The sequence below is a fragment of the Tursiops truncatus genome, chromosome 2 (assembly GCF_011762595.2).
Source record: "Tursiops truncatus isolate mTurTru1 chromosome 2, mTurTru1.mat.Y, whole genome shotgun sequence".
Classification (NCBI taxonomy): domain Eukaryota; kingdom Metazoa; phylum Chordata; class Mammalia; order Artiodactyla; family Delphinidae; genus Tursiops; species Tursiops truncatus.
The window spans coordinates 11,459,240-11,487,134 of NC_047035.1; the positions used below are offsets into that span (position 1 = coordinate 11,459,240).

General features: G+C 42.2%; 2 protein-coding genes across 3 annotated transcripts; one reads left to right on the forward strand and one right to left on the reverse strand.

Moving 5' to 3' along the window:
- Nucleotides 1–110: 110 nt before the first annotated feature.
- On the forward strand, nucleotides 111–3,721 carry GON7 (GON7 subunit of KEOPS complex). The gene is made up of 2 exons (XM_004314202.4): nucleotides 111–361; nucleotides 2,834–3,721. The coding sequence occupies exons 1-2, from the start codon at nucleotides 154–156 to the stop codon at nucleotides 2,926–2,928; spliced, it is 303 nt and encodes a 100-aa protein (XP_004314250.1). The 5' UTR covers nucleotides 111–153; the 3' UTR covers nucleotides 2,929–3,721.
- Nucleotides 3,722–14,445: 10,724 nt separating this feature from the next.
- On the reverse strand, nucleotides 14,446–16,213 carry LYSET (lysosomal enzyme trafficking factor). 2 transcript variants are annotated; one of them, XM_073800099.1, is made up of 2 exons: nucleotides 16,170–16,213; nucleotides 14,446–15,261 (listed from the first exon to the last, which is right to left on the reverse strand). In XM_073800099.1, the coding sequence occupies exon 2, from the start codon at nucleotides 15,243–15,245 to the stop codon at nucleotides 14,850–14,852; it is 396 nt and encodes a 131-aa protein (XP_073656200.1). In that variant the 5' UTR covers nucleotides 15,246–15,261; nucleotides 16,170–16,213; the 3' UTR covers nucleotides 14,446–14,849. The 2 variants fall into 2 exon arrangements, with proteins under 2 accessions (XP_073656200.1, XP_004314249.1); XM_004314201.4 differs by lacking the exon at nucleotides 16,170–16,213 and adding an exon at nucleotides 15,718–15,906.
- Nucleotides 16,214–27,895: the final 11,682 nt, after the last annotated feature.

Consider the following 27,895-nt stretch of genomic DNA (forward strand, 5'->3'; position numbering starts at 1 on the left):
ATCCCAGAGACGGGGAGCGAAGGAAGGGGGAGGAGCGACTCCCGACAAACGGAAGTTACTCCTCTCCCTTCTCCCGCCTGCGCCAGCGGCGAGCTGGCTTCCGCTTCCGGGTGGCGCGTCATCGCTGCGCGCTCTGGAAGTTCGGCGGTGTCCATGGAGTTGTTGGCCGAGTACGTCGGGCAGGACGGGCAGCGACAGCAGCTACGGGTGCCCTGTGAGGCGCCGGGCGTCGCCGACCCTTTCCAGGGCTTGTTGTCGGGCGTGGCTAAGATGAGGGAGCTGGTGACCAACCTCCTCGGCTCCCCGGTACAGCGGGAAGCACAGGACCGGGTGACGGCGGCTCCAGAGAAGGCGTTGGACGGTGAGTTCTGAGACGGTGCTGGAGCGACAGATGGGTGGGCAGGGGCGCCCAGGGAAAGTCTGCTCAGGGAGCCTGCGTGGAGTGGCAAACTTGGAGAAAGTGAGCCTGGGGGGAAGAACTCCAACTAAAACTTCTTAGCACCTTCCGCCAGATCTGGGCTGTACCTGGGCTCATTTACCAGGGCTGCTTTTCACGATTCTCTTTGCATTTAAATCACACACACACAAAAACGTGCTGAACGTCTACTGCTCTATGCCAGTCATTGGGCTGAGCTCTGGAGAAAGAATGAAACTCAGTTCCTGTCCTTGTGGAACTCTGACCGCTGAGGGGTTAGACAGACAAACACTCTTATTAAAGAGTAGAAGGATGACCCTAGGCTCCTCTGTAGCTATTGCAAACCTAGAGAACCCAAGAAGACTTCAGAGAGGGCGTGAATTCTAAGCTGGGTGTTGAAGGATGGAAAGGAATCTTCCCCGGTGTAAAATTACGAACAAGTTTGGAAGACTGCCATCTGTCACAGAATAGGAGCAGGTTCCGAAGATTGCAGCAGATTTTAGATGAACAAGTCTTAACTGTCAGGGACTCCTTTCCTTTCCCAGTTTTGTAGGTGCAGTTTGAAAGTAGAAAAGGGAAATTTTAAGTGTATTCGTTTTTTTTAAGTCTTGTCTTGACTACCCTGAGCTGAAGAACCTAAGAACTAAATGTTAGAATCAGGACTTAATTTCTCTGTAGAGGAGCTTAAACTGTACTGTACTTTCCTTTCCATCTTGTTTACATCTTGATTGCCAGATAATGTGAAGGAACCAATTCAGAATATTACACGAACTTCAGATAATAGATTGTTTCCATGAGAGAGAAGTCCTGGTTCTTGCCTCCAAAAGTTCCTCTCTGATCCGTTGAAAATATTATCATTGGAATAAGGACAGGTATAGGTAGAGCCATTTTTATATATATATAAATATATATATAAATATATATAAATAGATATAAATAGATATATAAATATATATATATAAATATATATATATATATATATATATATAAAATTACTTACTGGAAAAGTAACTGCTGTCTGTTCTACTAATAGTGGGTCAGTAATATCTTCATACAGGAAGACATGCTTTTGTATATTTAATGAGGTCCCTATAAAGCTTCTGTTTGAATTTCCTTTGTTAAAAGCTGTAGAGATTAAAATGACAGATTTTATCTTATATGAATCATATCTTAACAAATACAGAATTTTAAAAATGTAACAATTATGAAAGAAAAGTGGTAGAACGCAACACTAGAAAGACAAATAGTGGTGATCATTTTGTAATGTACAGAAGTATTGAGTCAGTGTGTTGTGCACCTGGAGCTAACAGTGTTGTGGGTCAATTATACTTCAGTTGAAAAAAAGTCATCATAATGACCAAAAAAAAAAAAAAAGAATCCAGTTACCAAATGTGCAGAAGACTTGAATATCTTATCTCCAGATAAGATATACAAATGGCCAGAAAGCACCTGAAAAGATGCTCAACATCATTGACTTTCAGGGAAAGGCAAATCAAAGCCGCAGTGACATACCATGCCATGCCCACTAGGAAGGCTGTAATCAGAAAGAACAATAACAAGTCTTGGCTAGGATGTGAAGAAATTGGAGCCCTCATACACTGCGGGTGGAAATGCAAAATAGTGTACCTTCTTTGGAGAACACTTTGTCAGTTCCTCAAAAAGTTAAACATAAATTTGTCGTACGACCTAGCAATTCTACTCCTACGGATTCCTAGTTCCACTCCTCGTTCTCCCGAGAGAACTGGAAACATGTTCCCATTAAAAACAAACGCACAAATGTTCATAGCTGCATTATTCATAATAGCTAAAAAGTGGAAACAACACAGATGTCCATCAGCTCATGAGTAGATAAACAAAATATATATCCATACAATGGATATTACTCAGCAACAGAAAGGAATGAAGTACTGATAAATGCTATACAACATGAATGAACTCTGAAAACATGATAAGTGAAAGAAGGCAGACACAAAAGGCCACATGTTTTACGATTCATTTGTATGAAGTGTCCACAATAGACAAATCTAAGAGATAAGAAAGTAGATTAGTGGCTGCCAAGGACTGAGGGGAATGGGAAGTGACTGCTAATTTGTATGAGATTTCTTTCTGGGAAGATGAAAAGTGTCCTGGAATTAGTGGTGATGGTGGCCCAACCTAGTGAATATCTAAATCAACTGTACGCTTTGAAAGTGAATTTTATGGTATATGAATCATATCTCAAAAAAAAACTGATATAAAAGAAAGGTTTTAAACACCAAAATTCCCAAAGTCTTTTTAACTGTACATATTTCTAATTTGATATATCCATTGTTCTATTAATCCCTAAAGTGAAATGGTCTCATTATCAGCTGCTTTAGCTATGTATATTTCTTTCAACCAATGAACATATTGTCATACAACAAATATTTATTTTAAAAGGTGATGATGAAGATGATGCAGAAGATGAAAATAACGTTGATAACAGAACTAACTCAGATGGACCCTCTGCAAAACGGCCAAAAACACCAACTTAACTGTAGCTTTTATGAAATTTAAAAGACTGCTATGATATCTTATTTATCACACACTGACATTTAAGGAAGACTTGTGCTCTAATTTGGAAAGCATTTGCTTTGTTCCCCTGGGACAATTTTGTCAAAGAAGAAGCTTTTCTGCTGTTTCCATCAAAGAAAGATAGAATAAATGTTTAGAAAGGAATCTTTTTTCTTGAGTGAGAAGTAAGTTTCAGACCATGGAGATAAAATAGACATTTAATAATGTATAAAATCCACTATGTTGGCAACTGAATTCTTTCTTTATACTTTTTAAATACCCTCTGGATTAAATTGTGTGATGTCTACATCTTTTAGCTTCTGTTATAAAAAGTACATGTCAAGGTTCATGGACAATTATATTTCAAGGAACTGACATGAACAAGTGGTGAAAATTGGGTATTAAATTTAAGAATGGCAGTTCTGTATAAGTAGAAGTAAAATGGGAATAGAGAGAAATACTGAAGAGAAAGGAGAGCCCTTGAGAGAGATCCAAGGAAACCTTGAATCCACACTCACACCCAGTACGCAGACTTCTGGAGACGATACCACTCAATGGATATATGTTTAACCTGTACCTTAAGAGAGTTATAAATGGGGTGTGCTTTTAGGCTGTGATGTGCTATTTATGTTAACACAAATATAAGTCTTTAGGTAAGCAACCTGTGTTGAATATAAAAAGATATTTCGTGTCATCCTGTAGTCAAACTTTGATTTTGCTTAGCAAAGGACTATCAAATCCTTTAAATATACATATGTATATATTCCTAAAATATATGTGTGTGTGTATGTATTCCTTTTCTGCTTGTCGGAGGGACTAAGGCATTTTTCATTTATTCTGCATGTTTCCTGATTCATTTAGATAGCTAAACTGCAGAGAAATCAAGTAGCATGTACCTGCTGAAACACAAATTGTCACAGAATTTTAGAGTTGGAAGTAACCTTACAGATTATATGATTTATTTCAGAGGTGAATCAAATGTGAGGTATTTGCCCTGAGTTACAGAGCTTATTGGCAGAGCTTGGGTTATACACATAGCCTTTGAAAGATTCCCGTAGCACTTTCCCAGTTACACATTCTGAAACCTCTAGCTTACAAAGTACATGCTATTAAGGAAACTGAATTTACACACCTTTTCATATCTTTAAAGTATTGTTTTACTTGGAACATCAGCCTTCCACTAAGTACTCTTATGTAATTAAAACAATACCAACTAGAAAAAGTTTTATAAATGGTCAGAAATTACCTTGTTTAGTTTGTGATAATGTCTCTAATATTGGGATTTCAGCTCAGTTACTGATTTGTAATAATCTTTTATCTTTATACAATCCTTAAAAAAACAAGCTGTATAATTAAAATAGTTCATACTTCTAAAGTAGTAGCTGAACTTTGCTCCTGAACATTTTGTCTCCTTCTGTGTTTAGTAAGTATGTTTATGAAGAAGAAATGTCAACATATTTTTGCTTGTGGTCTAGTGTTTGGAGGTCTGGGTTATAGGTCTGATCGATCTTTTTCTGATTCTAATACTGTCTTCCTAAGTGAGCCACATGCATGACAAAAAAGATTTTGAAGGTTTGAGGGACCAGCTTGAAGGACCAGTAGAAAAGAAATGCCTTGACTGGTTTTCTAATCTGAAAACCAGAGGTAAAACTGTTGGCCACAGGCATACAGGATACAGTTATTTGAAACAGCTCCAACTTTACTGTTATACAAGAAAGTCAACCCCACAATCCTACCTAAAAATAAACTTGATGCTAGACTTAGGTAATTTTTATTTATTTATTTATTTATTTATTTTTTTATTTTTTTGTGTGTGGTACGCGGGCCTCTCACTGTTGTGGCCTCTCCCGTTGCGGAGCACAGGCTCCGGACGTGCAGGCTCAGCGGCCATGGCTCACGGGCCCAGCCGCTCCGCGGCATGTGGGATCCTCCCGGACCGGGGCACGAACCCATGTACCCTGCATCGGCAGGCGGACTCTCAACCACTGCGCCACCAGGGAAGCCCTTAGATAATCTTTTAAAATATGAAGTTCTAAATATGAAATATATGGACATATGCAAATATGTATATATGTAAGTGCTTTTGTGTCACATTAAATACTTATTTTAAGAGTTCTGTGGCCAAGGACAAGAACTTTTACTCTTTTATAATAGGTTACTGTTGCTTGGCTGTAATATTAGTTAGGAAGTTTGAACATTTAAACATTTCCTTCAGCAGAACTTTCTCAGCTTCTGAGACAATGTTAGGTCCCCATACTATATGTTTCTGTGGAACCTGGCCCCCTGTACTTACCCCCTCATAAAATGTACTTTATTAGAAGTATTTCTTCAAGCTGCTCAAATTTTTTTTTATATATAAATTTATTTATTTTTTGGCAGAGTTGGGTCTTCGTTGCTGTGCATGGGCTTTCTCTAGTTGTGGTGAGCGGGGGCTACTCTTCGTTGCGGTGCGCGGGCTTCTCATTGTGGTGGCTTCTCTTTGTTGTGGAGCACAGCCTCTAGGCGCACAGGCTTCAGTAGTTGTGGCACGCGGGCTTCAGTAGTTGTGGCGCACGGGCTTAGTTGCTCCGTGGCATGTGGGATCTTCCCGGACCAGGGCTCAAATCCGTGTCCCCTGCATTAGCAGGCGGATTCTTAACCACTGCACCACCAGGGAAGTCCTGCAATATTTTTTTAAACTTTTATTGAGAAGGCTTGTATTTTTAAGGAAATAAAGTTTGTTTTCTTCCAAATGGAAAAATGAGAGACATCTGTGGCCCTCAGTTTATTATGTAGTACTTTTCCCTACATCCTATTTAGCCTATTAAAGATACACCTATTTCTCGGTAGAACTGTTCAATCTACAAACATAGAATATCATTTCTTATCTAACATTCTGCAGTAAGATACATACATAAGATATCTTAAAAACCTAGGCTTTAACATGTTTGGGGAAATTAATCATACTATAATCGTCCTGTGATGTCATCTTGCACATTTAAGTATATAGTAAGATTAGAGTGTAAAATTATTATAGAAATTGGAGAATATTTGTAAAATAACACTTTCGGTTTTAACAAATGAGAAACAAGTTGGTTAGTTTTTGTGATGAAGTTGGGTTCTTTTCTCACTACCTAGGGCATAATAAATTTCAGGTAGATTCAAGATGTTTATTATTAAAAAAAAAAAAACCTGTAAAAGTACCAAAAGAAAATGGACTAAGAGTTTTTATAGTCTCAGAGTGAGGAAGGTTACCTAAGGAAGCTTTTTAGAAATCCAGACACCATGATAGAAAAGATTAGTAAATGCAATTACATAATAATGAAAATTTCTGAATATTCTGTAAATGAGGTTAAAAGACAAAGCGGGAAAAAGTATTTAGTATTTTCAACAGAAATGACTAAGAACTAAAATTCCTTCAGAAAGACAATAGAAAATTTCACTTCAAAGAAAAGTAAAACCACAATGCAATACTGTTTTCTTACTTCTCAGACTGAAAGGGCAAAAGTTTTGATGCAATATTGAGCTGGAAAGGGTGTGAAGTCCATAATATATTGGTGATGAGAGTGTAAATTGGTATAAGCTCTTCAAAAGTCAAGTTGACGATTCTGTCAAAATGTTAAATGTGAGGGGCTTCCCTGCTGGCGCAGTGGTTGAGAGTCCGCCTGCCGATGCAGGGGACATGGGTTCGTGCCCCGGTCCGGGAAGATCCCACATGCCGCAGAGCGGCTGGGCCCGTGAGCCATGGCCGCTGAGCCTGAGCGTCCGGAGCCTGTGGTCCGCAACAGGAGAGGCCACAGTGGTGAGACGCCCGCGTGCCGCAAAAAAAAAAAAAAAAAAAAAAGTTAAATGTGCGTGCTCTTTGACCCAGCAGTTTCACTAATAGAAATTTATCCTATGGTTAATAGCACACATATGCACAGATAAATATATAAAACTATTCATTGTAGCATTATTCTTGGTAACAAATGATTGTAAACAACCTAAATGTTCATCAGCAGAAGACCCTAGTTAATTAAATTTAAAAAAAGAAGCACATTAGTACAATAATTCTGTGCAGCCATTAAAAAAAGACCAAGGTATAGCTCTATGTGTTATTAAGATCAATATGCAGTATATGATGTTAAATGGAAACTAGCAAGATGCAGAACAGAGTGCAGAATGCTTCTAATGGAGAATATTGGCTAGATATGCATATTGTATCTCTGAAAGGATAGTCAAACTGCACCTGGAAGAAGGAGTTGGGGTTGAGAGTGAGAGCGAGACTTTTCATTGTATGCTCTTGTTCTCTTTGCTTTTTTTTTTTTTAATTTATTTTATTTTTGGCTGCATTGGGTCTTCATTGATTTGCATGGGCTTTCTCTAGTTGCTGTGAGCAACTACTCTTGGTTGCGGTCCGTCGGGTTCTCACTGTGGTGGCTCCTCTTGTTGCAGAGCACGGGCTCTAGGCACGTGGGCTCAGTGGTTGTGGCTCGCGGGCTCTGGAGCACAGGCTCAGTAGTTTTGGCGCACGGGCTTAGTTGCTCGGCGGCATGTGGGATCTTCCCGGACCAGGGCTCGAACCCGTGTCCCCTGCATTGGCAGGCAGACTCTCAACCACTGCGCCACCAGGGAAGCCCTCTCTTTGCTTTTTAAAAAAAGCATATGTTACATATTTTTCTACACAAACAGAAAAACAAAAAAGTCATGCTTTTTTAATAAGGGCAGATCAGCCATATTAACAGTTTGTTTTATTTTATTTATTTATTTTTTAAACAGTTACTTTTAAAAAATTAGTTAATTAATTAATTTTTGGCTGTGTTGGGTCTTCGTTTCTGTGCGAGGGCTTTCTCTAGTTGTTGCAAGTGGGGGCCACTCTTCATCGTGGTGCGCGGGCCTCTCAGTATCACGGCCTCTCCTGCTGTGGAGCACAGGCTCCAGACACACAGGCTCAGTAGTTTAAAACATTGTCATGTACGTAATTCAGGGCAAAAATTAACGAATCCAGACTTAAACAAAACAAAATGTCCACATTTCCCATCTGACTACTACTTTGTCAGAAAAGGGAGTATGCAACTTCTAAAGAGGTTTACGAGAGCTGTGCTAAATATGAGAATAGGGTACCATTAATGAAAGGGAGGAGGTATTTCTAAAACTGATGGGCCCAGCCTTAACCCTCTAGCCAGTGCAGTATTCTCAAAGTATAAAAAGAATTTCCCAATGTTACTGTAACTATTCCAGTTCTCAGGTGACCTTTGGGATCAGAGTTGCTCTATTTAAAGACATGGCCCAGACTTCCCAGGTGGCGTAGTAGTTAAGAATCCACCTGCCAATGCAGGGGACGCGGGTTTGAGCCCTGGTCCAGGAAGATCCCACATGTCGTGGAGCAACTAAGCCCGTGCGCCACAGCTACTGAGCCTGCGCTCTAGAGACTGCGAGCCACAACTACTGAAGCCCACCTGCCTAGAGCCCTTGCCTGCAACAGTAGAAGCCACTGCAATGAGAAGCCCGCGCACCTCAGCGAAGAGTGGCCCCCGCTCGCCACAACTAGAGAAAGACCGCACGCAGCAGCGAAGACCAAAACGCAGCGAAAAAAATAATTTAAAAAATAAAATAAAATAAAGACATGGTCCAGGAAACAGTGAATGCTAGACAGTAAGCCTCTATTTAAATCTTTTAAAAAATAGCAGCTCACGTTGGGGCAGCAACAAGGCAGTTGGGGTACAGTTTTAAATAGAAATTTACTCTTATGCCAGAAATTCTGCTGGGTATAGAAGTAACTTCTGGAAGCACATTACTAGTTTAAATGAGTGCTTTATAGGGCCAAGGTATTGCCCCTTGATACCAGAGTACTGAAAGTGTGTGCTGTAGCTCTAAGATGTCCTCATGATATTTGCTGCGTATGTTTGGTGGTTTAGGAAACCATTGTTTTCATGATTGTAACTTAAGAATTTCTCAAGACTAACCACCACTTAAAACCTTGTTTGTGACTGTGGTCTATGTTTTTCTCGCATGAATAAGGAAAATCCCAAGACAGCCAACAGCACAAGAACTGTTAGAAAAAATAAATTGAGAGACTCATTTTAAATCTTGGCCTTGAAAAGAATATATCCCTACATGCTGAAACTGGAAAGAGCTAAGTAACCAAACTTACCTAGAACACATGACAAATTATGCTATGCACTTGGTAACTTTATTCTCTCTAGATTGTTGTGCAGCCTCGTGAGAGAGCTGTTGAGTGGCAATAAAAATCACTCATGCAGTAAATAATTACTGAGCACCTACTATGTGGCAGGCACTGTTCTGGGCATGGGGCACATGGCATAAACAGACAAAGTCCCTGCCCTCATGAAGTTTAGATTCTGACAAAATGTATAACATGTTATATGACAGTAAGTGCTCTGGAGAAAAGCGGGGGAGGCGGATGCTTAATTTTCAATAGGGTGGTCAGAGGCAGCCTCACTAAGATGACAGTTGAGCAAAGGTCTGAAGAAGGTGATGGAGCCGGTCAGGGCTGAGCATCCAGGCAGAAGGTACACTGAGCCCAGAAGCCCTGAAACATGTTTTTCTGGCATGTTCTAGAATCAGCAAGAAGACCAGTGTGGCTGGAGTGGGGCAAGGGGTGGAGGGGGTTGTAGAAAATGAAGTCAAAGTCGAGGGCCACTTACTTAGAACTTTGTGTGCCATGTTAAGGACTTTGGCTTTTATTCTGAGAAGGGGAGCTATAGAAGGATTTTTGAGAGGAATAACTTTTAAAATGATCCCTCGCCTCTTGTTTGATAGTAGACTTTTAGGGGACTTGAGCAGATTTTGGTGGGTGGAGAGATCAGCAGCTTATCTTTATAGACAGGTTAAGTTTCAGGTGCCTGGTAAGATATCTTAGTAAATATCAAGTAGGCAGTTAGATATTCAAATCTGGAGCTCAGGAGCGAGATCAAGGAAGTGATAGAAATTTGGGTTTTAAAGCCATGAGCCTGGATGCAATGACAAGGGATTAAGTGTAGAAAAGAGAACTGAGGCATGCCAGCACTTGGAAATTGGGCAGATCCTCAAAGAGGAAACAGCAAAGGGGATAGGAGAAGCTGGTGAGGAAGGAAGCAAATCAGAAAAGTATCTAGAATTGGACTAATACATGGTAGCTACTAGCCACATGTGACTGTTTCATTAAAATTTAAAATTCAGTTCCTCAGCCGCACTAGCCACATCTCAAGGGCTCATTTCATGCGGCTCCTGGCTATTATAGGGACAGCACAGATACAGAACATTTCCAACATCACTAAAATTCTATTGGGCAGTACTGATCCAGAAGCCAGCTGAAGAAAATAGCTCAAGGACAAGGGAGTGTGTCAAAAAGTAATTTGAGGGACTTCTCTGGTGGTCCAGTGGTAAGACTCTGTGCTCCCAATGAAGGGGGCCCAGGTTCGATCCCTGGTGGGGGAACTAGATCCCACATGCATGCTGCAATTAAGAGTCCCCCTGCCGCAACTAAGACCCGGCGCAACCAAAATAAATAAATTGTGTTTTTTTTTTAATCCATTAAAAATAATAATAATGAGGGGGAATTCCCTGGCAGTCCAGTAGTTAGGACTCCATGCTTTCACTGCCAAGAGCCCAGGTTCAATCCCTGGTCAGGGAACCAAGATCCCACAAGGCACGACACAGCCAAAAAAAAAAAAAAGTAATTTGAGGACTGAGACTTGACCATTGGGTTGTTACATGTAAATGACTGGCAACCTCTTGACAAGAGAGCAGCTTTGGTAGAGTGGGAGGCAAAAGCCTGACAGAAGTGTATTCAGGATAAATTGGACGATAGGAATCAGAATCACAAAATATAGACATCTCATTCCCGACCTTGGGCTCTGGCTGGCAGCTGTCTGCAGTCTACCTGGTATGGTCATATCTACTCTGCCGCCACTGCTGCTGAGGGGCCTGACAGGCCGGCCTGCAGCTCCCGGTGCTGCATGCCCAGATGCATTCCAAGCCACCATGGGAGCAGCTCAGGACCATGGATGTTGCCTTTGGGCTCACCTCCTACTTCCTGTTTCCTCCTGCCTGGGGCAGGGTCTTGTCATACCTGGAGAGCTACAAGAAGCAGGAGTAAAGAGGGCTGTCCTTTCCCTTCTCTGTGACATGACCACCCCTAGCCTGTCCTGATCATGTCTACTGCATTCCTGGCTGGCCTCCCCTAGATCGTGGCCTTCAGTTAGTGACCTTCTGCAGCTGATCTTCATGACCTCTCTTTCTCCATGCTTGACATCCTGGGACCACATACATTAGTTTATAAGTCTGCTTAACAATGAAGTCTATTTAAACCTTGGAAAAAAAGAAAAGAAAGAATATATAGACACCTTTTGAAAGATTTGCACAATTCAGACAGCTGGGGTAAGCCTACCATGAAATAATTGTTGACACTGTTCCAAAGACAAACACAGTTCTCACGAGTAACAGCTGAAGCTTTATGTTGCGTGAAAACCCCTGGCCCAGTAACTCTCAACCTTAATAGACTTGCTTGAAGACCTCCTAAAACAGGATTGCCTTGGCCCCTCCCCCCAGGGATTGATAGTTGGGAGGGACCCTGGCATTGTTTATGAGGAGTTTTGCTTTGTTTTTTATTTCCTTGAGTGATTCTAACATTCAGCCACAGTTCAAGACCCACTCACTGCCTTAGACCAAAACAAAAATACCAATGCATAATGATTCCCAACCATGGTCCAGAGTTATATGGAACTTTATCAATATATTGGAGAATTTATAAAGTGATGGCACATACTTGATGCAAAAATGAGTCATGTAGTACTGCGGTAAGCTTTTCTGCCAGTGATTTGGAGATTGAGAACATTAAATCCATCAAGAAGGAAATCAACACCAGATAATCTTAACATAGACTTTAACACCACCCATGGTGAACAAACATACAGGTTTGATTATTTTATGGGTGCTGTAGCACTTTACCTGATGATTCCACTTCTGCAAAGAAAAGCTTGTTAATTATAAAAGCTTTGTTTGAAGTAGAATCAAATTCTAAACTTGGGGAATCACATTTTTTAATTTGAAACTGGTAACCTCTTTAAAACCAGAAAATTTGGGAATTCCCTGGCGGTCCAGTGGTTAGGACTCCGTGCCCCGCCACTGCAGGGGGCACATGTTTGATCCCTGGTTGGGGAACTAAGATCCCATATGCCGCAGGGCAACTAAGCCCGCTCGCTCTAGAGCCCATGTACCACAATTAGAAGCCCAGTGCCACATCAAAGAGCCCGCATGCCGCAACTAAGACCCGACGCAGCCAAATAAAATAAATAAATATTAAAAAAAAAAAAACACCCACTAGGAGCTGTAACTGTTTTTCTCAATCTGGAAGCAAATATCACTGAGTAGCTATAGATACTAGGATGTGTCCCTTCCCTAAAATCCCTGAAGCACTTTTTACATTTGCCATTTATCTCATTATCTAATCCTGTATTCACAGCTTTTTGTATTGTGATGTGACTATGAAATAAGTGATCTGTTACAATACACAGGTCTCCTATCCATTGGTTTCAACCTCCACCTCAATCTAATAGGGCTAAGGACTAATTTCACCTTTCTCTCTTTACCAAAAGAGTGCTTTGAACTATTAAATAGCCATTGAGAAAATAGGAATAATCTAAAACTTGGATAATTAATTCCTAAATAATCAAAAAACAGATTAACCCTGCAGTTTAAACCTTTGTGATTGCATTTGGAAATACATTACTCCTACTCTAATTATTTTAATATTTCTACTATCAAGGCAATATCTTGAAAGAAAGAGATGGACTGAGCATTTGCTCACCAAATCCCAAAATACTAGAATCTTAAGTGTAAGAAAGTCTACTTCAATAAAAAGGAATTACTACCTTACAAGACAAATAGCAAACTCACAAACCCTGCATTACATCAAGCATTTATAAAACAAAAAGTAATGGAAATAACTTCCTTAAATCATTTCCAAACTATCACTGCCTCAAGACAAAACAAGAAACTGCTCAATGACTTTCCTTAATCTCTTCTTTGATAAGCAGTATAGTGGAATGATAGAGCTGGAGATCTGAAACCAGCTATCCTGGGTTCAAATCCTAGCTCTTCCACTTGCTGTGTGACCATGAGCAAGTTATTAATTGGTATGTGCTTCAGGTTTCCTCATTTTCCTCTTCTGTAAAATGGTACTAGTACCAATACATAGCTGCCTCATAGGACTCTTGTGCAGCATGAATGTGTATCATTCAGGAAACTGCCTGCAGCATGCATATTTTTAGTAAGTATTCAAAAGATACAAGTGATTTGGTTATCTGACCCTTGCAGAAACATATATTTCAAACTGCTGCTTAATTTGAAGATTCAATGTATTGTAGCAAAAAATATATCATTTCAGTAACTAGACCTTTGGAAGTAGTAAAGGAGAGAAATGAGATTAATTGGAGAAGAACAGAAGAATCTGATCGTGCTGCTTTTGAGTTATAAGAGTACCTGCTTTATCTTTCAAGTAAAAGCTTGCTATGGAATGCTCAGCCTTCCATTCTGGTCAAACCTGATATAAGGTAAAGGTTGAGCTTGCTTGAAAACTTTTAGATTTTCAGTAGCTCACACAAATTGAGAAAAACCTTTCTCAGTTCTTTTCCAATCTTTAGCATGGTTAGGCAGACAGTACCCAGTGCTGAAACATTTGTCATTTGTGAGAAGCACTACAGTTCAGTGATTAGGAATAAAGGCATCAGATGCCAGGTTAGAACTCTGCCTCTGCTTCTTGGCTGTGTAACCTTTGGCAAGTTACTTAACTTCTCCACCTCACGGTCCTTATCTGTAAAATCTGGATAATAATAGCTGTTATCTCATAGGGTTGTTGGGAGGACTAAATGAGTTAATTCATGTAAAGCTCTTAGGACAGGGCCCAACGGAGTAAGCACCAAAAAATGTTATGATTCTTATTCAAATCGGTCAGTGTAAACATTTCCCTGGTATTGATGACATTAACTGTATAAAAATATATCTTGATCTCACCCAGAAAAGAAGAAAAATAATCCTAGTTTCTAATTTTCCATGTTTTAGTTACTTGTATTGTTACCAGACATGAGGTAGTAAGTACAGATGCAAAGGAGGCAGTACAGGGATCACATCTTCATGCAATGAACCTAACGTCTGAAGACTGGACCCTAGGCAGAAAAGAAAATCAGGACGATGACTTGAGAGCATCTTTTAGATGTCACACATCTAACAGGGACTGTCAAGTATTTTCACTGAACACCTTGTTTTTATCTTCTACGTGTTAGATTTCTCAACTTTCAAACACTTAGTCTCTTCCCAAGTGTTTAAAAAAAAAGTTGCATGAATAATTCTAGCTAATTAATAATGCCAGTAGCATTACCAAAACGAAGAACACATTTTGCTTCTCAAGACAGCCATCACCTCAATAATTTTATACCAATTTCTCACAAGCTGATAGCAAGCAAGTATAAATAGCTGGCTTAGCTACAACAGGATGAATTGGTGTTTTAGTCTGAAGAATTTTAAAGCAAGCCAAGTAATTGTATAAAATTTAAATTTTATGACCATGTTTGGACCTTTTTACATTAAACACAATGGAAATGTTCATTTTTTCCCCAAAGGAAAAATTTCTGAATCATCACTATGTTGCACAGTAGAATAAAAATATGAATCCAGGTACTTATTCAAGTTTCTAAAGAATTCAAATAACAGATAAAATTTTACTTCCAAAATCTGAAGTCATCAACATGATTTTGTAGTACTGTATCACAGGCTTTACCTAAAAATTCAATATTCAGATAAAGATAGTCCCCTAGTCACATTCTTTAAAAAGCCTCTGCCCCACCACAGCTTCCTGAGATCTGTGAAGAAACTGCAGTCTTGTGATCAGGCTTCATACAGTACTGGCAGTTTTGTACTTGTAAGGAAAAAATAGTGACTGATTTTATGTATCAATCAGTTGTAGTCTGCTGATCTGATTAGAAGCCTTGACAAATGCCTGGTGGCGATTGCATATAACTGCCAAGCATATGGGAATAATACAGTAGCCCATCGTTTTGGGGTCAGCTCTTGTACAAGAATAAAGGAACAAAAACATCTGCAAGTAAGGTATCAGAAAAATAACTGTCCAAAACCAGAAAGGCAGGGAGAGTAACCGAGCTTTCAAGGAGTGTGTCCATGTGGTTCCTTCAAGGGGCTCCTCTGGGTGCTGCTGAATGTGTTCCAAGGCCAGCCTATTGTAAGTCTCGTTGATTTCAAAAACATAGTAAAATGCTGCTGCACTTGCTAACAGATACAATCCCACTCCAATCCATCCCATACGCTGACGGAAGTTCATCATTCTCCATGCTCTGTGCCTTTTGAGTTAAAACAACAATAAGAACACAGTGAGGGTCTAGTAATGCTGTCATGTCAGCTATTCCAAATGTACTTACTTTTTGTCCAATGAGCTCTAAAATACTCCCTAACACATTTGAGGTTTAAAATAACTAAATTAAATTTACATCTATTAAGAAGTATAAACATCTTACAGGTTGTTTTATGTAATAGTTATGCGGAAGTAAAGTTTCAGTATATATAAAGTGTGCTTTTTACTGAATCCCACAGATAAATAAATCACTAAATCTGGCTTAAATAGGTCCAGCACACGTTCCCTTAAATTGTCATTAAACTAGTTCCCTAGGGAGCATTTCACTTCTATACTTCAAATACTTTCTGAATTAACGGTATTGCTTCAGACATGAAAACTTGGTTCTACAAGTCAAACCAATATCGGAGCCCCCAAGTTAAGACAGCAACTCTTAAACACTTACAGTGGTCCCGAAAATCTTCCTGTTCCCACGGCAAGCGTTAAAGAGTCACTCAGCTCTGAATAATCGGGTGGCTTTGGCATTTCAGAGAAAGCCACCATAAAAGAAATCCCCGGGGTCACCGGCTGGGAGAATGGTGCGCACGGCCAGCCTGGAGCAAAAGCTAATTGTGATTAAGCACAGCGTGACTGCAGCCGGTCACGCGGCGGCCCGGCCCCTGTCGCCGCTGCCGGAGCCCCAGCCTGTGTCACTCGGCCCAGCCGGGAGACTCCCCAGCCACCCTGGCCTCCCCTGCAGCCGGCCCCGCCCCCTGTCGTGCTGCAGCGCCCGCCGCCGCGACAGGGCTGCGCGGGCGGCGCCAGACCCGGGCCTCTCCGCCTTGCAGCGCCGGGAGCCCAGTGCCCGGCAGCGGCCACAGGCCGAGCCTGCAGAGCTGGGCAGGTCCCGGATCTCACCTCCTGTCCCGGTTGGCCCGCCCGCCCGCCGTCCCGGATGCTGCCACAGCCGGGGCTTCCGGCTCGGGCCGGAAGCGCGCTTGCCCCGCTCCCCGAAAGGCCCGCCCCCTCGTGACGTTAGGGAGCCTCCGCCGTGGCACCGCCTCCCCGAGCGCTCCCGGAACAGCTCTGCTGGGACTCGGGGGAGCTACGGAGGCGCCGGTTGTAGCTCTACCCTTCAGGTGGGCGGCAGTCTGGGCCTGGCCGCTTCAGCGCTCCTCAAAGCCTCTCCCTGGTGCTTCGCTCGTGGCTCTGATCGCCCCCGTCGTTCCTCGCCGCGGAGAGCACCGCAGCAACTGGCGGTCAGCCATTCCCCGGCGCGCCTCTGCGCAGTTCGGATACCCCTCTCGATTGTCCATCCGAGTGCGGGAGAAGCCGCTCTCCCGCTCCTCGGACCTGGCCGCCCGGGAAGCGTCGGAAGCAGGCCCTGGTGCCTCGACCACCGGCGACGGACCCAGACATGACTACTAGATAACTGCGAGGTGAAGTGGGACCCCGCTGTCTGCTGCGGGGCGCCCGAGGCCGGGAGAGGGTAAGGTGGCTGCTTGCCGCAGTGCGGCCGGCCGCCGGCGCGGGTGCGCGGGGCTTCTCCGGGCTCGGGTTATTCATTTACAACTTGAACTAACGTGACTACTTCATCTTCACTGCCCGTCGGAACTGCAGACGTTGACGAGACAACTCGGTTACCGTGGAGGAATACTGTGAATTGCAGTAGCATCAGTGGCCGGGACAAATTGGAATTTAAATGTGTTATTTTGGGCATCATGACACTAAGCCTCTTAGAAGACTGGTGTAGGGGGATGGATGTAAACCCGCGGAAAACGCTGTTGATTGCCGACATCCCCCAGACCTGTAAAGGGCAGAAATTGAGGAGGCTCTGCGATCTGGTTTTGCTCCCTTGAGCGAGTACCTACTGCTCGGGAGGATATTCCGGAGGGAAGAGAACAGGAAGGCAACCTTAACAGGACTTAACTGAGGAGACGAGTCATGCTCTGGTCCCTAAAGAGATACCCGGAAGCGGGGGTGCCTGGAGAGTGATCTTTAAGACCCCTGACCCAGACAATGAATTTTTAAGCAGGTTACATGAATTCCTAGAGGGAGAGGGCGTGACATTGGGTGAGTTTACCAGAGTTCTTGGGTATGGAAACGACCTTTTTGACCTAGACCAGGACATGATCCCAGAAGTGCGGGCCCCTATGTTGGCACAGGCATTAGATGAGGCTCTTCAGCCTGCCCTGCAACACCTGGAATACAAAAAGCTGAGAGTATTCTCAGGCAGTGATCCTCCAGAGCCAGAAGAAGAAGAGTTTGAATCCTGGCTGTTTCATGCCACTCAAATGATGAAGACATGGCAGGTGTCAGATGCCGAAAAAAAGAAGGCGATTGCTAGAGAACCGTAGAGGCCCGGCATCTGATATCATTCGCGTCCTCAAGATAAACAGTCCTTTAGTTACAGTCCCTGAATGCCTGCATGCTCTGGAGCAGGTATTTGGGGTTACCGATAATCCTAGGGTGTTGCAGGTCAAATATCTGACCACTTAACAGAAGGATGAAAAAAAATTGTCTGCGTATGTACTAAGGCTGGAGCCTTCACTACAGAAACTGGTAGAGAGAGGAGCAGTTGAGCAAGAAGTTGTGAATCAGGCCCACCTGGAGCAAGCCATTGCTGGAGCACACCGCGCAGGAAGTTTGCTCTGTCAGAGGATGGCTCAGCCCCTGGCTTATTGCAGTTACTGACACTAATAAAGGATGAAGAGGCAGCTGAGGAGGAGGCGGCCCTCCTCCAGGCAGGATTAGAGGGGCATTTCACCTGGATCTTGGGAAATCAGGAAGGGCTCTCTGGCAGTGAGCAGAGCATAAGGTAGAACAGTCTGTATGCTCAGTGACAGACGTTAACCAATCCCTGTCTTGTGTTGCCAAGTAACTCATTTTTGTGCAGTTCTCAGTATAATCCTTTGTCATTTCTGTGCCCATTTAATGTCTCCTAAATGTGTCATTGACTAGAAGGATGTAGTTCTGCACTGGTATTTATATATTTAAATTCACCCTGTGAATTTTTTTATCACACACAGTTGTACAAAAAGTCTCATCACTACGCACATGTGATACTCTGAGAGGACAGCCAAGGCTCAGGTGCACATGGTGATCCGATCTCGTTCAGATGTCAGCTTGTATGATAATAGGTGCAAGTGTAGCTGTCAGATGTGATAATGTGTCATAGATAGTTTTGGGCTGTGTACGGCCCTACATTAATCATGAAGATCGTGAGCAGTGGTTAAGAGGTCATTTTCTGTGTGAATCGGAATTTTATTGATTCTATGCCATCAAAACAAGAGGCAGAATTAAATGCTGCAGTTGGTCAGTTTGCAGCTTCTACCTCTAACCCCAGATTTCTGATGTGTGTCTCAAAGCATCTAGTTCTGAATATCATTTTAATAGGTTACAAAATTATAGATGTGAACTTATAAAATAAAGAAGCGTGAATAAAATGACCTTTTTACCCAGTTTGTTTGTATCGAGTTTCCAAGGGAGATTTCACTTGAACAAAGGGTTCCAAAAGCATGAATCTGAAAACCACTGAATGGCACAGTCTTAGTCCCTTGGACACTTTCCTCCTGGAGCCCAGGTGGGTAGGGAGTAGTTTTCTAAGTGAGAGTGCTGGCAGGACCTTCTCCTGAAGTACAATAGAATGAAATGAGACTGTGTAAATTAGTGCAAGTAGAAGGTTCAAAGGCATCAGGGCGTTGAATCTGGAGGGTGAAAAGAAAGACAGGAACATTGCATACCTCTGCACGGCAGACTGGACTAAATGTTCCATGTACTTCCTCACTTAATCCTCTTAAAAATCCTGCAATATAAGAAAACAGCTAGGGCTTCCCTGGTGGCGCAGTGGTTGAGAGTCCGCCTGCCGATGCAGGGGACACGGGTTTGTGCCCCGATCCGGGAGGATCCCACATGCCGCGGAGCGGCTGGGCCCGTGAGCCATAGCCGCTGGGCTTGCGCGTCCGGAGCCTGTGCTCCGCAACTGGAGAGGCCACAACAGTGAGAGGCCCGCGTACCGCAAAAAAAAAAAAAAAAAAAAAGAAAACAGCTAGTTTCAGAATTCTGTCATCCGCCTTACTGCAAGGTCAATGTTCTTTCCATTGCTAAGAAAGAGAAGCAATCCTAAGGTGTCTGGACCCAGCCTCACAAGGGAAGCAGGGCAGATTGTTAACAACATTTAATAAATGAACTATTAGTATGTGTTAGTGTGGACTACATCTTAATCACTACTGCAAACTGGACACTAAGAAGTGGGGAGTATGAGAACCTGTAAGACCCACAGGCAGCAGGGAGGGTGGACATGGGTTAGTGATTTGGTCTCTAAAAAAAAAAAAGAATGAAAGCATGAAGAAAAAATGAAAATTGCTGAAAGATCAGACTGAAAGTCTTTATCTTTAATAAAAAATACCCGCAAAGAACCAATCCTGGGATATACGTTTTTGGTTTAGATTCGAAGGCATAGTATAATGTTTCTGTTATGATTAAATGTCATGGTTTCATTCTTTATAAGTTCCCGTAAGTTCTCACACTATGGAAGGTTGAATACACATCAAACCATCATGTTGTACCCCTTAAATGTATATAATTTTAACTTGTCAGTTACACTTTGATAAAGGTGAGGAAAGAGAAACTAAATACTAGATGACATATGGATAAATTCAAAGATGTAATTCCGATCTTGTTTATATGCGTATAGTCATTTATTTGCCACCTTAGTAGTAAGAAGTGTTATTAGCTGCATTTTGCTGATAAACAGACACTGTGAATGTGTGCACACATGAGTGTTAATAAATGTTGCACCTCGAGGCTTCCCTGGTGGCACAGTGGTTAAGAATCCACCTGCCAATGCAGGGGACACGGGTTTGAGCCCTGGTCTGGGAAGATCCCACATGCCTCGGAGCAACTAAGCCCGTGCACCACAACTACTGAGCTTGCGCTCTAGAGCGCGCGACCCACAACTACTGAAGCCCGCATGCCTAGAGCCCATGCTCCACAACAAGAGAAGCCACTGCAATGAGAAGCCCGCGCACCGCAGCGCGAAGAGTAGCCCCCGCTCGCTGCAACTAGAGAAAGCCTGCGCGCAGCAACGAAAACCCAACACAGCCAAAAAAAATTAATTAATTAGAAAAAAAATGTTGCACCTCTCCTGTATGTGAGGCACTGAGATGGGGGGGGGCGGGGGAGTAGATTGTATAATTAAATTTAGGTTGTAAGCCCTGCCATGGAGGTCTGCCCAGAGTCAACAATAATAGCCGACACTGAGCATTTGCTATGGAATGAGCGCTGAGCACCACTGAATGCATTTGGTCCTCCAACAATAGTGAGAAGCAAGGCCTTTTGTTTTCCCATTTTACAGGTGAAACTGTGGCACAGAGATGTTAAGTAACTTGCCCAGGGTTTCCTAACTAAATCCTTCCAGGGTCAGGATTTATACTCAGGCCATCTATTTCCAGAGTCCTTGCTGTTAATCTACTCTATGCGGCTGTGTTAAATTCTGTGAAAAACATACCATCATTTCCTCCCTTTTCTGAACGAGAGGATTGAGGAGCAAAGATTCAGTGGTGCGGGGGCGCGGGGGGCACATAGTCGGACTCCAGAGAGCTTTTCTTAAGGTGTCCTGGCATATGCATCTGGTAAACACAACATAATTGTAAAAAATGGCAGTTATGTTGATGAAATCAGGTGAAGTAATAGAACATGTTCTTTATAAGCTATGTTTCAAAAATGTAAATGACAAACAGATCACTAAAACACCAGTTGTGTTGGGATGATGGGACTATAAGAGTAATTTAGTTTTCTTTTGTTTCCTTAATGTGTTGTTTTTTTATATTAAAAATAAATATGCAAAAGAAGTGCTCATAAAGCAAAAATCAGTTGACACATCAAAGGAACACAGGAGCAAGCCTGAAAGAGCTCCCACTGGCGAAAGCTACAATTTGAGGAACAAAGTGGATAGCGTAGTATTGGGTTATAACCCAAAGTATAAAATAAATATCCATGAGTTCATTATGATATAAGTAAATGTGGGAGAAGAGTCCAGTTTTCCTTACAGAAGAATTTCAAATCATTAGTGTGGCTATTTCCCCTTTTAGGAGTTGGAGTTTATTCCTGTCCCCCTTTAAGTGTGGGCTGAATTCAGACATAGAATATGGAAAGGAAAAATAGTAACTTTTCAGTGAACAAGCGTGGCAAGGACTACCTTGCTAGGATAAGGTTAATATCAGTGATCAGTCACATTGACGGCACGTATTCATGATAACGATGCAATGACAAGGGCACTTTATTTCCTCAGAACCCATAACCCAGTCTAGTTATGAGAAAAACACCAGACAAACCCACATTGAGGGACATTCTACAAAATACCTAACCAACACTCCTTAAAACTGTCAAGATCATGAAAAACAAGACTGAGAAACTGTCACAGACCAGAGGAGAGTGAGGAGACCTGGTAACTAAATGTAATGTGGTATTCTGGCAGGGATTTTGGAACAAAAGACCTTAATAGAGAAATGAAATCTGAATATGGTCTAGAGTTTAGTTAATAGTAACATATCAGTGTTAGTTTATTGGAGGTGACAAATTACTAAGGTAATGAAAGATGTTTAGGGGCTTCCCTGGTGGCGTAGTTGTTAAGAATCTGCCTGTCATTGTGGGAGACGGGTTCGAGCCCTGGTCCAGGAAGATCCCACATGCCGCGGAGCAACTAAGTCCGTGTGCCACAACTACTGAGCCTGCACTCTAGAGCCCACGAGCCACAACTACTGAACCCGTGTGCCACAACTACTGAAGCCCACACGCCTAGAGACCATGCTCTGCAACAAGACAAGCCACTGCAATGAGACGCCTGTGCACCGCAACAAAGAGTAGCCTCCGCTCGCCACAACTAGAGAAAGCCTGAATGCAGCAACGAAGACCCAACACAGCCAAAAATAAATAAATTAATAAATAAACTTTAAAAAATATCTTTAAAGATGTTAATAGGGGAAACGACGTGAGTATACGCAAACTCTGTACTGAGAAAGACAAATACTATATGATATTGCTTATATGTGGAATCTAAAAAAAAAAGATACAAATGAACTTATTTACAAAACTGAAACAGGCTCACAGACTTAGAGAATGAATTTATGGTTACCAGAGGGGAAGGGTGGCGGGGAGGGATAGTTAGGGAGTTTGGGATTGATATGTACACACTGCTGTATGTAAAATGGATAACCAACAAGGACCTACTGTACAGTACAAGGAAAAAAATACCAATAGCCAAAAGACATCAACAGCTATTTGGCTGCTCTAGTAATCAAAGAAATGCAAATAAAAATGATAAAATTCTAAAAACGAACAAACTCTCTGCACTATCTTTGTAACTTTTCTGTAAATATAAAACTATTCTAAAATAAGATGTTCGTTGAAGTATATACATAGATACTTAAACATACATACGTACGCAAGCAGATAACAAATGGCCTGGGAATTAAGTCACTAGGGAGTGAGTAACTGGAGTGCTGGCCCTTCCCCAAAATGGTTATTCATCTAAACACCACCAGGTGGCGGTAAGCACTCAGGTTAGGCCTTAGCCAGAACAAAGCAGGGAAAGGGATTATTTCTTATGGAAGTGTCGTCATACCTGCCCCCCTCAAGGACTGGAAAACTTCTCGTCTTTTTAAAAATTTATTTATAAAAGTTTATTTATTTATTTTTGGCTGCATTGGGTCTTCATTGCTGTGCGCGGGCTTTCTCTAGTCACGGCAAGCGGTGGCTTCTCTTGTGGAGCATGGGCTCTAGGCGCATGAGCTTCAGTAGTTGTGGCTCGCGGGCTCTAGAGCACAGGCTCAGTAGTTGTGGCGCACGGGCTTAGTTGCTCCATGGCGTGTGGGATCTTCCCAGACCAGGGCTCGAACACCATGTCTCCTGCACTGGCAGGCGGATTCTTGACCACTGCACCACCAGAGAAGTCCCTAAATGTCATTGTCTTTCAAATAAGAGACTTCCAGTGACTTCTCTGGTGGTCCAGTGGGTAACACTCCACGCTCCCAATGCAGGGGGACTGGGTTTGATCCCTTCTCAAGGAACTAGATCCCACATGCATGCTGCAACTAAGAGCCCACCTGCCACAACTAAGGATCCCATCTGCCACAACTAACACCCGGCACAACCAAATAAATAAATATTTTTTAAAATAAAATAAAATAAGAGACTTCCAGAAGCTCATCTCTAAAACCATCTAGTTTCCAATTTTGTGAAATGCACTGGGAGTGCAGTGGAACCGCTAAGGATGTTCTTCATTTGTACAGATGGATCAGTCCCTTTGTCATGGCCAGGCCTCTCTGCCAAGGTAGTTAGAAGATTCTATAAACAATAAGGTCTTACTGTATAGCACAGGGAACTATATTCAATATTCTGTGATAGGGGATTCCCTGGCAGTCCAGTGGTTAGACTTGGCAATTTCACTGCGGTGGCCCAGGTTCAATCCCTGGTCAGGGAACTAAGATCCTGCAAGCCGCACGGCATAGCAAAAAAAAAAAAAAAAAAAAAAAAAAAATCCTGTGATAAACCATATGGAAAAGAATATTAAAAAAGAGTGTGTGTGTGTGTGTATATATATATCTATATATATATCTATATCTGAATCACTTTGCTGTACAGCAGAAATTAACACAACATTGTAAATCAACTATACTTCAATTTAAAAATAAAAGATTCTAGAAGTGTCATGGACCTAGAGAGGAAGTCACTGTTTCATATTGAGTATTTAAATATTTTTCTACATAAAGGCTTGAGAGGACTTCCCTGGTGGCGCAGTGGTTAAGAATCCGCCCCGTGCTGCAGAGTAGCCCCCTGCTCACTGCAACTAGAGAAAGCCCGCGCACAGCAAAAGATCCAATGCAGCCAAAAATAAATAAATAAATAAATTTATTTTAAAAAAATTAAAGAGAACAACATTTAGATCGACAGTACTAATTCTTTTAAAGTACTATTTGCTTCTTTTTCAAACCTGCTTTTTTTAAAAAAAAAAAAATTATTTATTTTTGGCTGCGTTTGGTCTTCGTTGCTACACTTCCTACCATACCCTTCCTCTTTCGTATCCAAAGCCAGATTTGTTCACCCACTTCACAGAACTGTGAATTTCAGGTGGAACCTAGCCTTTCCCTGGCCCCTGCAGGGAGTAGGGGTGGTAAATCTAGATCAATTTAAGATGATTCAGTACCCTTTGCCAAACTGCTTGTTTCAGGCGTGGGCAAATAATTCAATTCTATCCGGGGAAATATGAGCAGCTCTCTTTTCATCTTTATTTATGTGAGCATGACTCTGGTGCCAGAATCCCTCAAATAAGATTCCAGCTTCACCATTTTCTAACTCTATGGCTTTGGGAAAGCTTATTAACCCTTTCTGGACTTCAGTTTCTTCAACTGAAAATGGGAGTAATGACAGCACTTACAGCGTCATTGTGAAGACCAAATGAATTCATAATGTAAAGTGCAGGGAACTGTACCTGCTGCACAGTAAGTTCTCAACAAACAGCTGTTGTATGTGTTCTCTGTTCCTGCACAACCAATTGCCCCCAAATTTAGAGGCTGAAAACCAACAGTTGATCCCTGGATCAAAAACCTGGGAGCGACTTAACTGGGAGGTTCTGGCTCTCTGACAGAGGTGTCAGCCAGGGCTGTGGCCGTCGCTTAGGAAATCTTCCAAGCTCACCCATGCAGGGCCTGGGTGCAACTTCTCCTTTAGGGAGAAGCAATAACCCCCAGGGCCCCTGACACTCCCATCCTCCGGGGAGTGGGGAGAAGACTTACCTTGTCCCAACAAGCTCTGGCTTCTCAGAAACTATTCTTTCAGTATGCAACAAAAGCTTTTAAACTGTGCATTCCTTTGTGGGGCGGGGGGATAAATTGGGAGATTGGGACTGACATATACACACTACTATATATAAAATAGATAACTAATAAAAACCTGCTGTATAGCACAGGGAACTCTACTCAGTACTCTGTAATGACCCATATGGAAAAATAATCTAAAAAAGAATGGATACATGTATATGTATAACTGATTCGCTTTGCTGTACACCTGAAACTAACATAATATTGTAAATTAATTATACTCCAATAAAAATTAACTTAAAATAATAAATAAAGTGTACATTCCTTTAATCTAATGTATTCCATTTATAGAAATGTATCCCAAGATACTAAGTAAGAATGGCCACAAAGGGACTTCCCTGGTGGCCCAGTGGTAAAGAATTCAACTTCCAATGCAGGGGACGGGGGTTCAATCCCTGGTCGGGGAACTAAGATCCCACATGCCGCAGGGCAACTAAGCCCGGGAGCTGCAGCTACTGAGCCCACACACTCTGGAGCTGTTGCGCCACAACTAGAGAGAAGCCCACGTGCTGCAACGAAGATCCCGCGTGTCGCAACTAAGACCCGACGCATCCAAAAGAAAAAAATAAGGCCACAAAGAATGGGCTAAAAGAGTTTTCCTTTGCAATATTTTTTAATCATTGTGAGAAAAAAATTGGAAACTAAGTGCCCAATAATAAGTGATAGGCTGAATAAATTATGCCATGCCCAAATGGCTATAAAATCTGCAGTGGTTAAAACAAAATTATGCTGGGTGAAACCATATGCAATCACTGTTTCTGTAGTTCAAAACTGAATTTTGGTAATTTCATAGGTTCAGCCTAATAAAAGGATATTGTTCGGTATACAAATAGATTTACAACCTACTATTGAGTGAAAAAAGTCGAGTACAACAGTATTTATGGAACAATCTGTTTCTGTGTTGACAAACAGATAAATATATTTGTAAAGACAAAATCTGGCGAAGCATACATCAGAATGTTAACAGTAGTTATCTTTGGGTGGCAGAATTATGTGCAATTTTATCCTTTTCTTAAAAAATGAAGTTTCTGCTTTTTTCCAATGAATACTTCCTATTGGTGTAATGTTTACACATTCTTAAATAAGTAAAAGAAAACCCAAAAAAGCGTAAGAGATAAACTCCAAAAGGCCAACCCTATTCTCTCATTTTTCATAGTAACTGATAAAGCGTGAAGCCCAGCAGAGGCTAAGCAACTTCTCCGCAGCGAGCAGGTGTACGAGTCCCAGCCAGCGGCAGGGGATTCCTCTAGCGTTGGGAGACTGGCCAAGCAAGGGATGCTCAAAAGATAGGCTTTTTCTCTCAGTGACTTGGGTTTGGGTTTAGTTGAGAGCAGAGCGACTGAAGAAATGTGCAGGTCCCCTAGGACCTCTGTGCTCGATTCCGAGTTTGCTCTCTCTTTTTCCAGCAGTAGCCCCGGTTTTGTTTGGGGATTTTCTCCGCCGTAGCTTAGCCATAGTTTAGGGGTGGATACGGACCCAGACCTGAACTAATCAGCGAATCACATTCGTGCAAGGTGAGCACGGGACCCGAGCGAAGCCGCAGAAAGATGAACTCCATCTCCTCAGCGCCCTCTGCCAGCCTTTCTGTTGAAATTTTTTTCTTTTTCTTTTCTTTTCTTTTAAAAATTAATTTTTTAAATTGACCTATAGTTGGTTTACAATGTGGTGTCTGTTGAATTTTAAATTCAGATACAGCGTTACTTCCCACTCGTCCATATTGTGTGATTATTCCATTTTTATTGACTTTCTCTCCTAATTTCATGGCTGTATTACTTTTACTACCAATGATCTATTACTGCCTAACTAATTACCTCAAAACTTAGACACCAAAAATCACTTATTATCTCTCACAGTTTTCTTGGGTCAGGAATTCAGACAGGGCTGAGCAGGGATGGCTTGTCTCTGTTACGTGATGTCTGGGGCCTCAGCTAGAAGACTCTGAGGCAGGGGACCTAGAATCATCTGAAGTCTTATCAATCCCTTGTCTGCCCATTGATGCTGGGGCCAGCTCAGGGCCAGCTGGGGAGGGGTGAGTGTTGTCTGCCAGAAGACAGGATTTTGTCTGCCAGGCCTTTCCATGTGGCCTGGGCTTCCTCACAACATAGTGGTTAGGTTCCCAGGGGAAATATCCCCAGCTGTCAGGCAGAGGCTTTTTATGACCCAGCCCCAGAGGTCCAACAGCATCCCTTCTGCTGGACTCACCGGTTACTGGCTGGGCAGTCAAGACCCCTCCGCCAGCCAGATTTAAGGATTTAAGGAAAAGGCATAGATCCCACTCCATTCCCATTGTGAAAAGAGCATGTGGAATGGCATAAATATATAATTGGAAAGTGCAGTCTGTCTCAGTGGCTCATTATCCTTCATTATCGTTCAGGATTTTTATTCCAGTTTTTTTTGGTTTGTTTGAGTTTGAGTTTATATTTTTAGTTTTCTACTGTTCCCTACCTTATTCCTGTTTCCCACAGTCAGATCCATCCTTGTGTAAGGACCTGGGAAATACTATCCTGAGCCCCTCACATGGGTGGAAGCCACCAGGGGCTGCATCTTATGATGTTTATGGGCAGCCCTGCATCCTAGTTTCTTTCCTCTGTTTGTTTTATTCTCTTTTGTGTTGGAAGCTTTTCTCAAATGAGTCTGAGAAAATGTGTGGTGGGTTCTCAATTGTGCGATGCTCCTTAGCTGTCAAGTCTCATCTCAAAGTGGGGCACTGAAAACCTGATTTTAAGCTCTGTTTTCATGGGTGGAACTTGAGGCTTCACCACAGGG

What these genes read in the sequence shown, in the direction of transcription:
- GON7 (XM_004314202.4), top strand. Translation starts at nt 154, where the DNA reads ATGGAGTTGTTGGCCGAGTACGTCGGGCAGGACGGGCAGCGACAGCAG. An exon ending in TCCAGAGAAGGCGTTGGACG is followed by an intron (nt 362 to 2,833) that starts GTGAGTTCTGAG and finishes TTATTTTAAAAG; the next exon opens with GTGATGATGAAGATGATGCA.
- LYSET (XM_004314201.4), bottom strand. Translation starts at nt 15,815, where the DNA reads ATGGTGGCTTTCTCTGAAATGCCAAAGCCACCCGATTATTCAGAGCTG. An exon ending in GGAAGATTTTCGGGACCACT is followed by an intron (nt 15,262 to 15,717) that starts GTAAGTGTTTAA and finishes TTAACTCAAAAG; the next exon opens with GCACAGAGCATGGAGAATGA.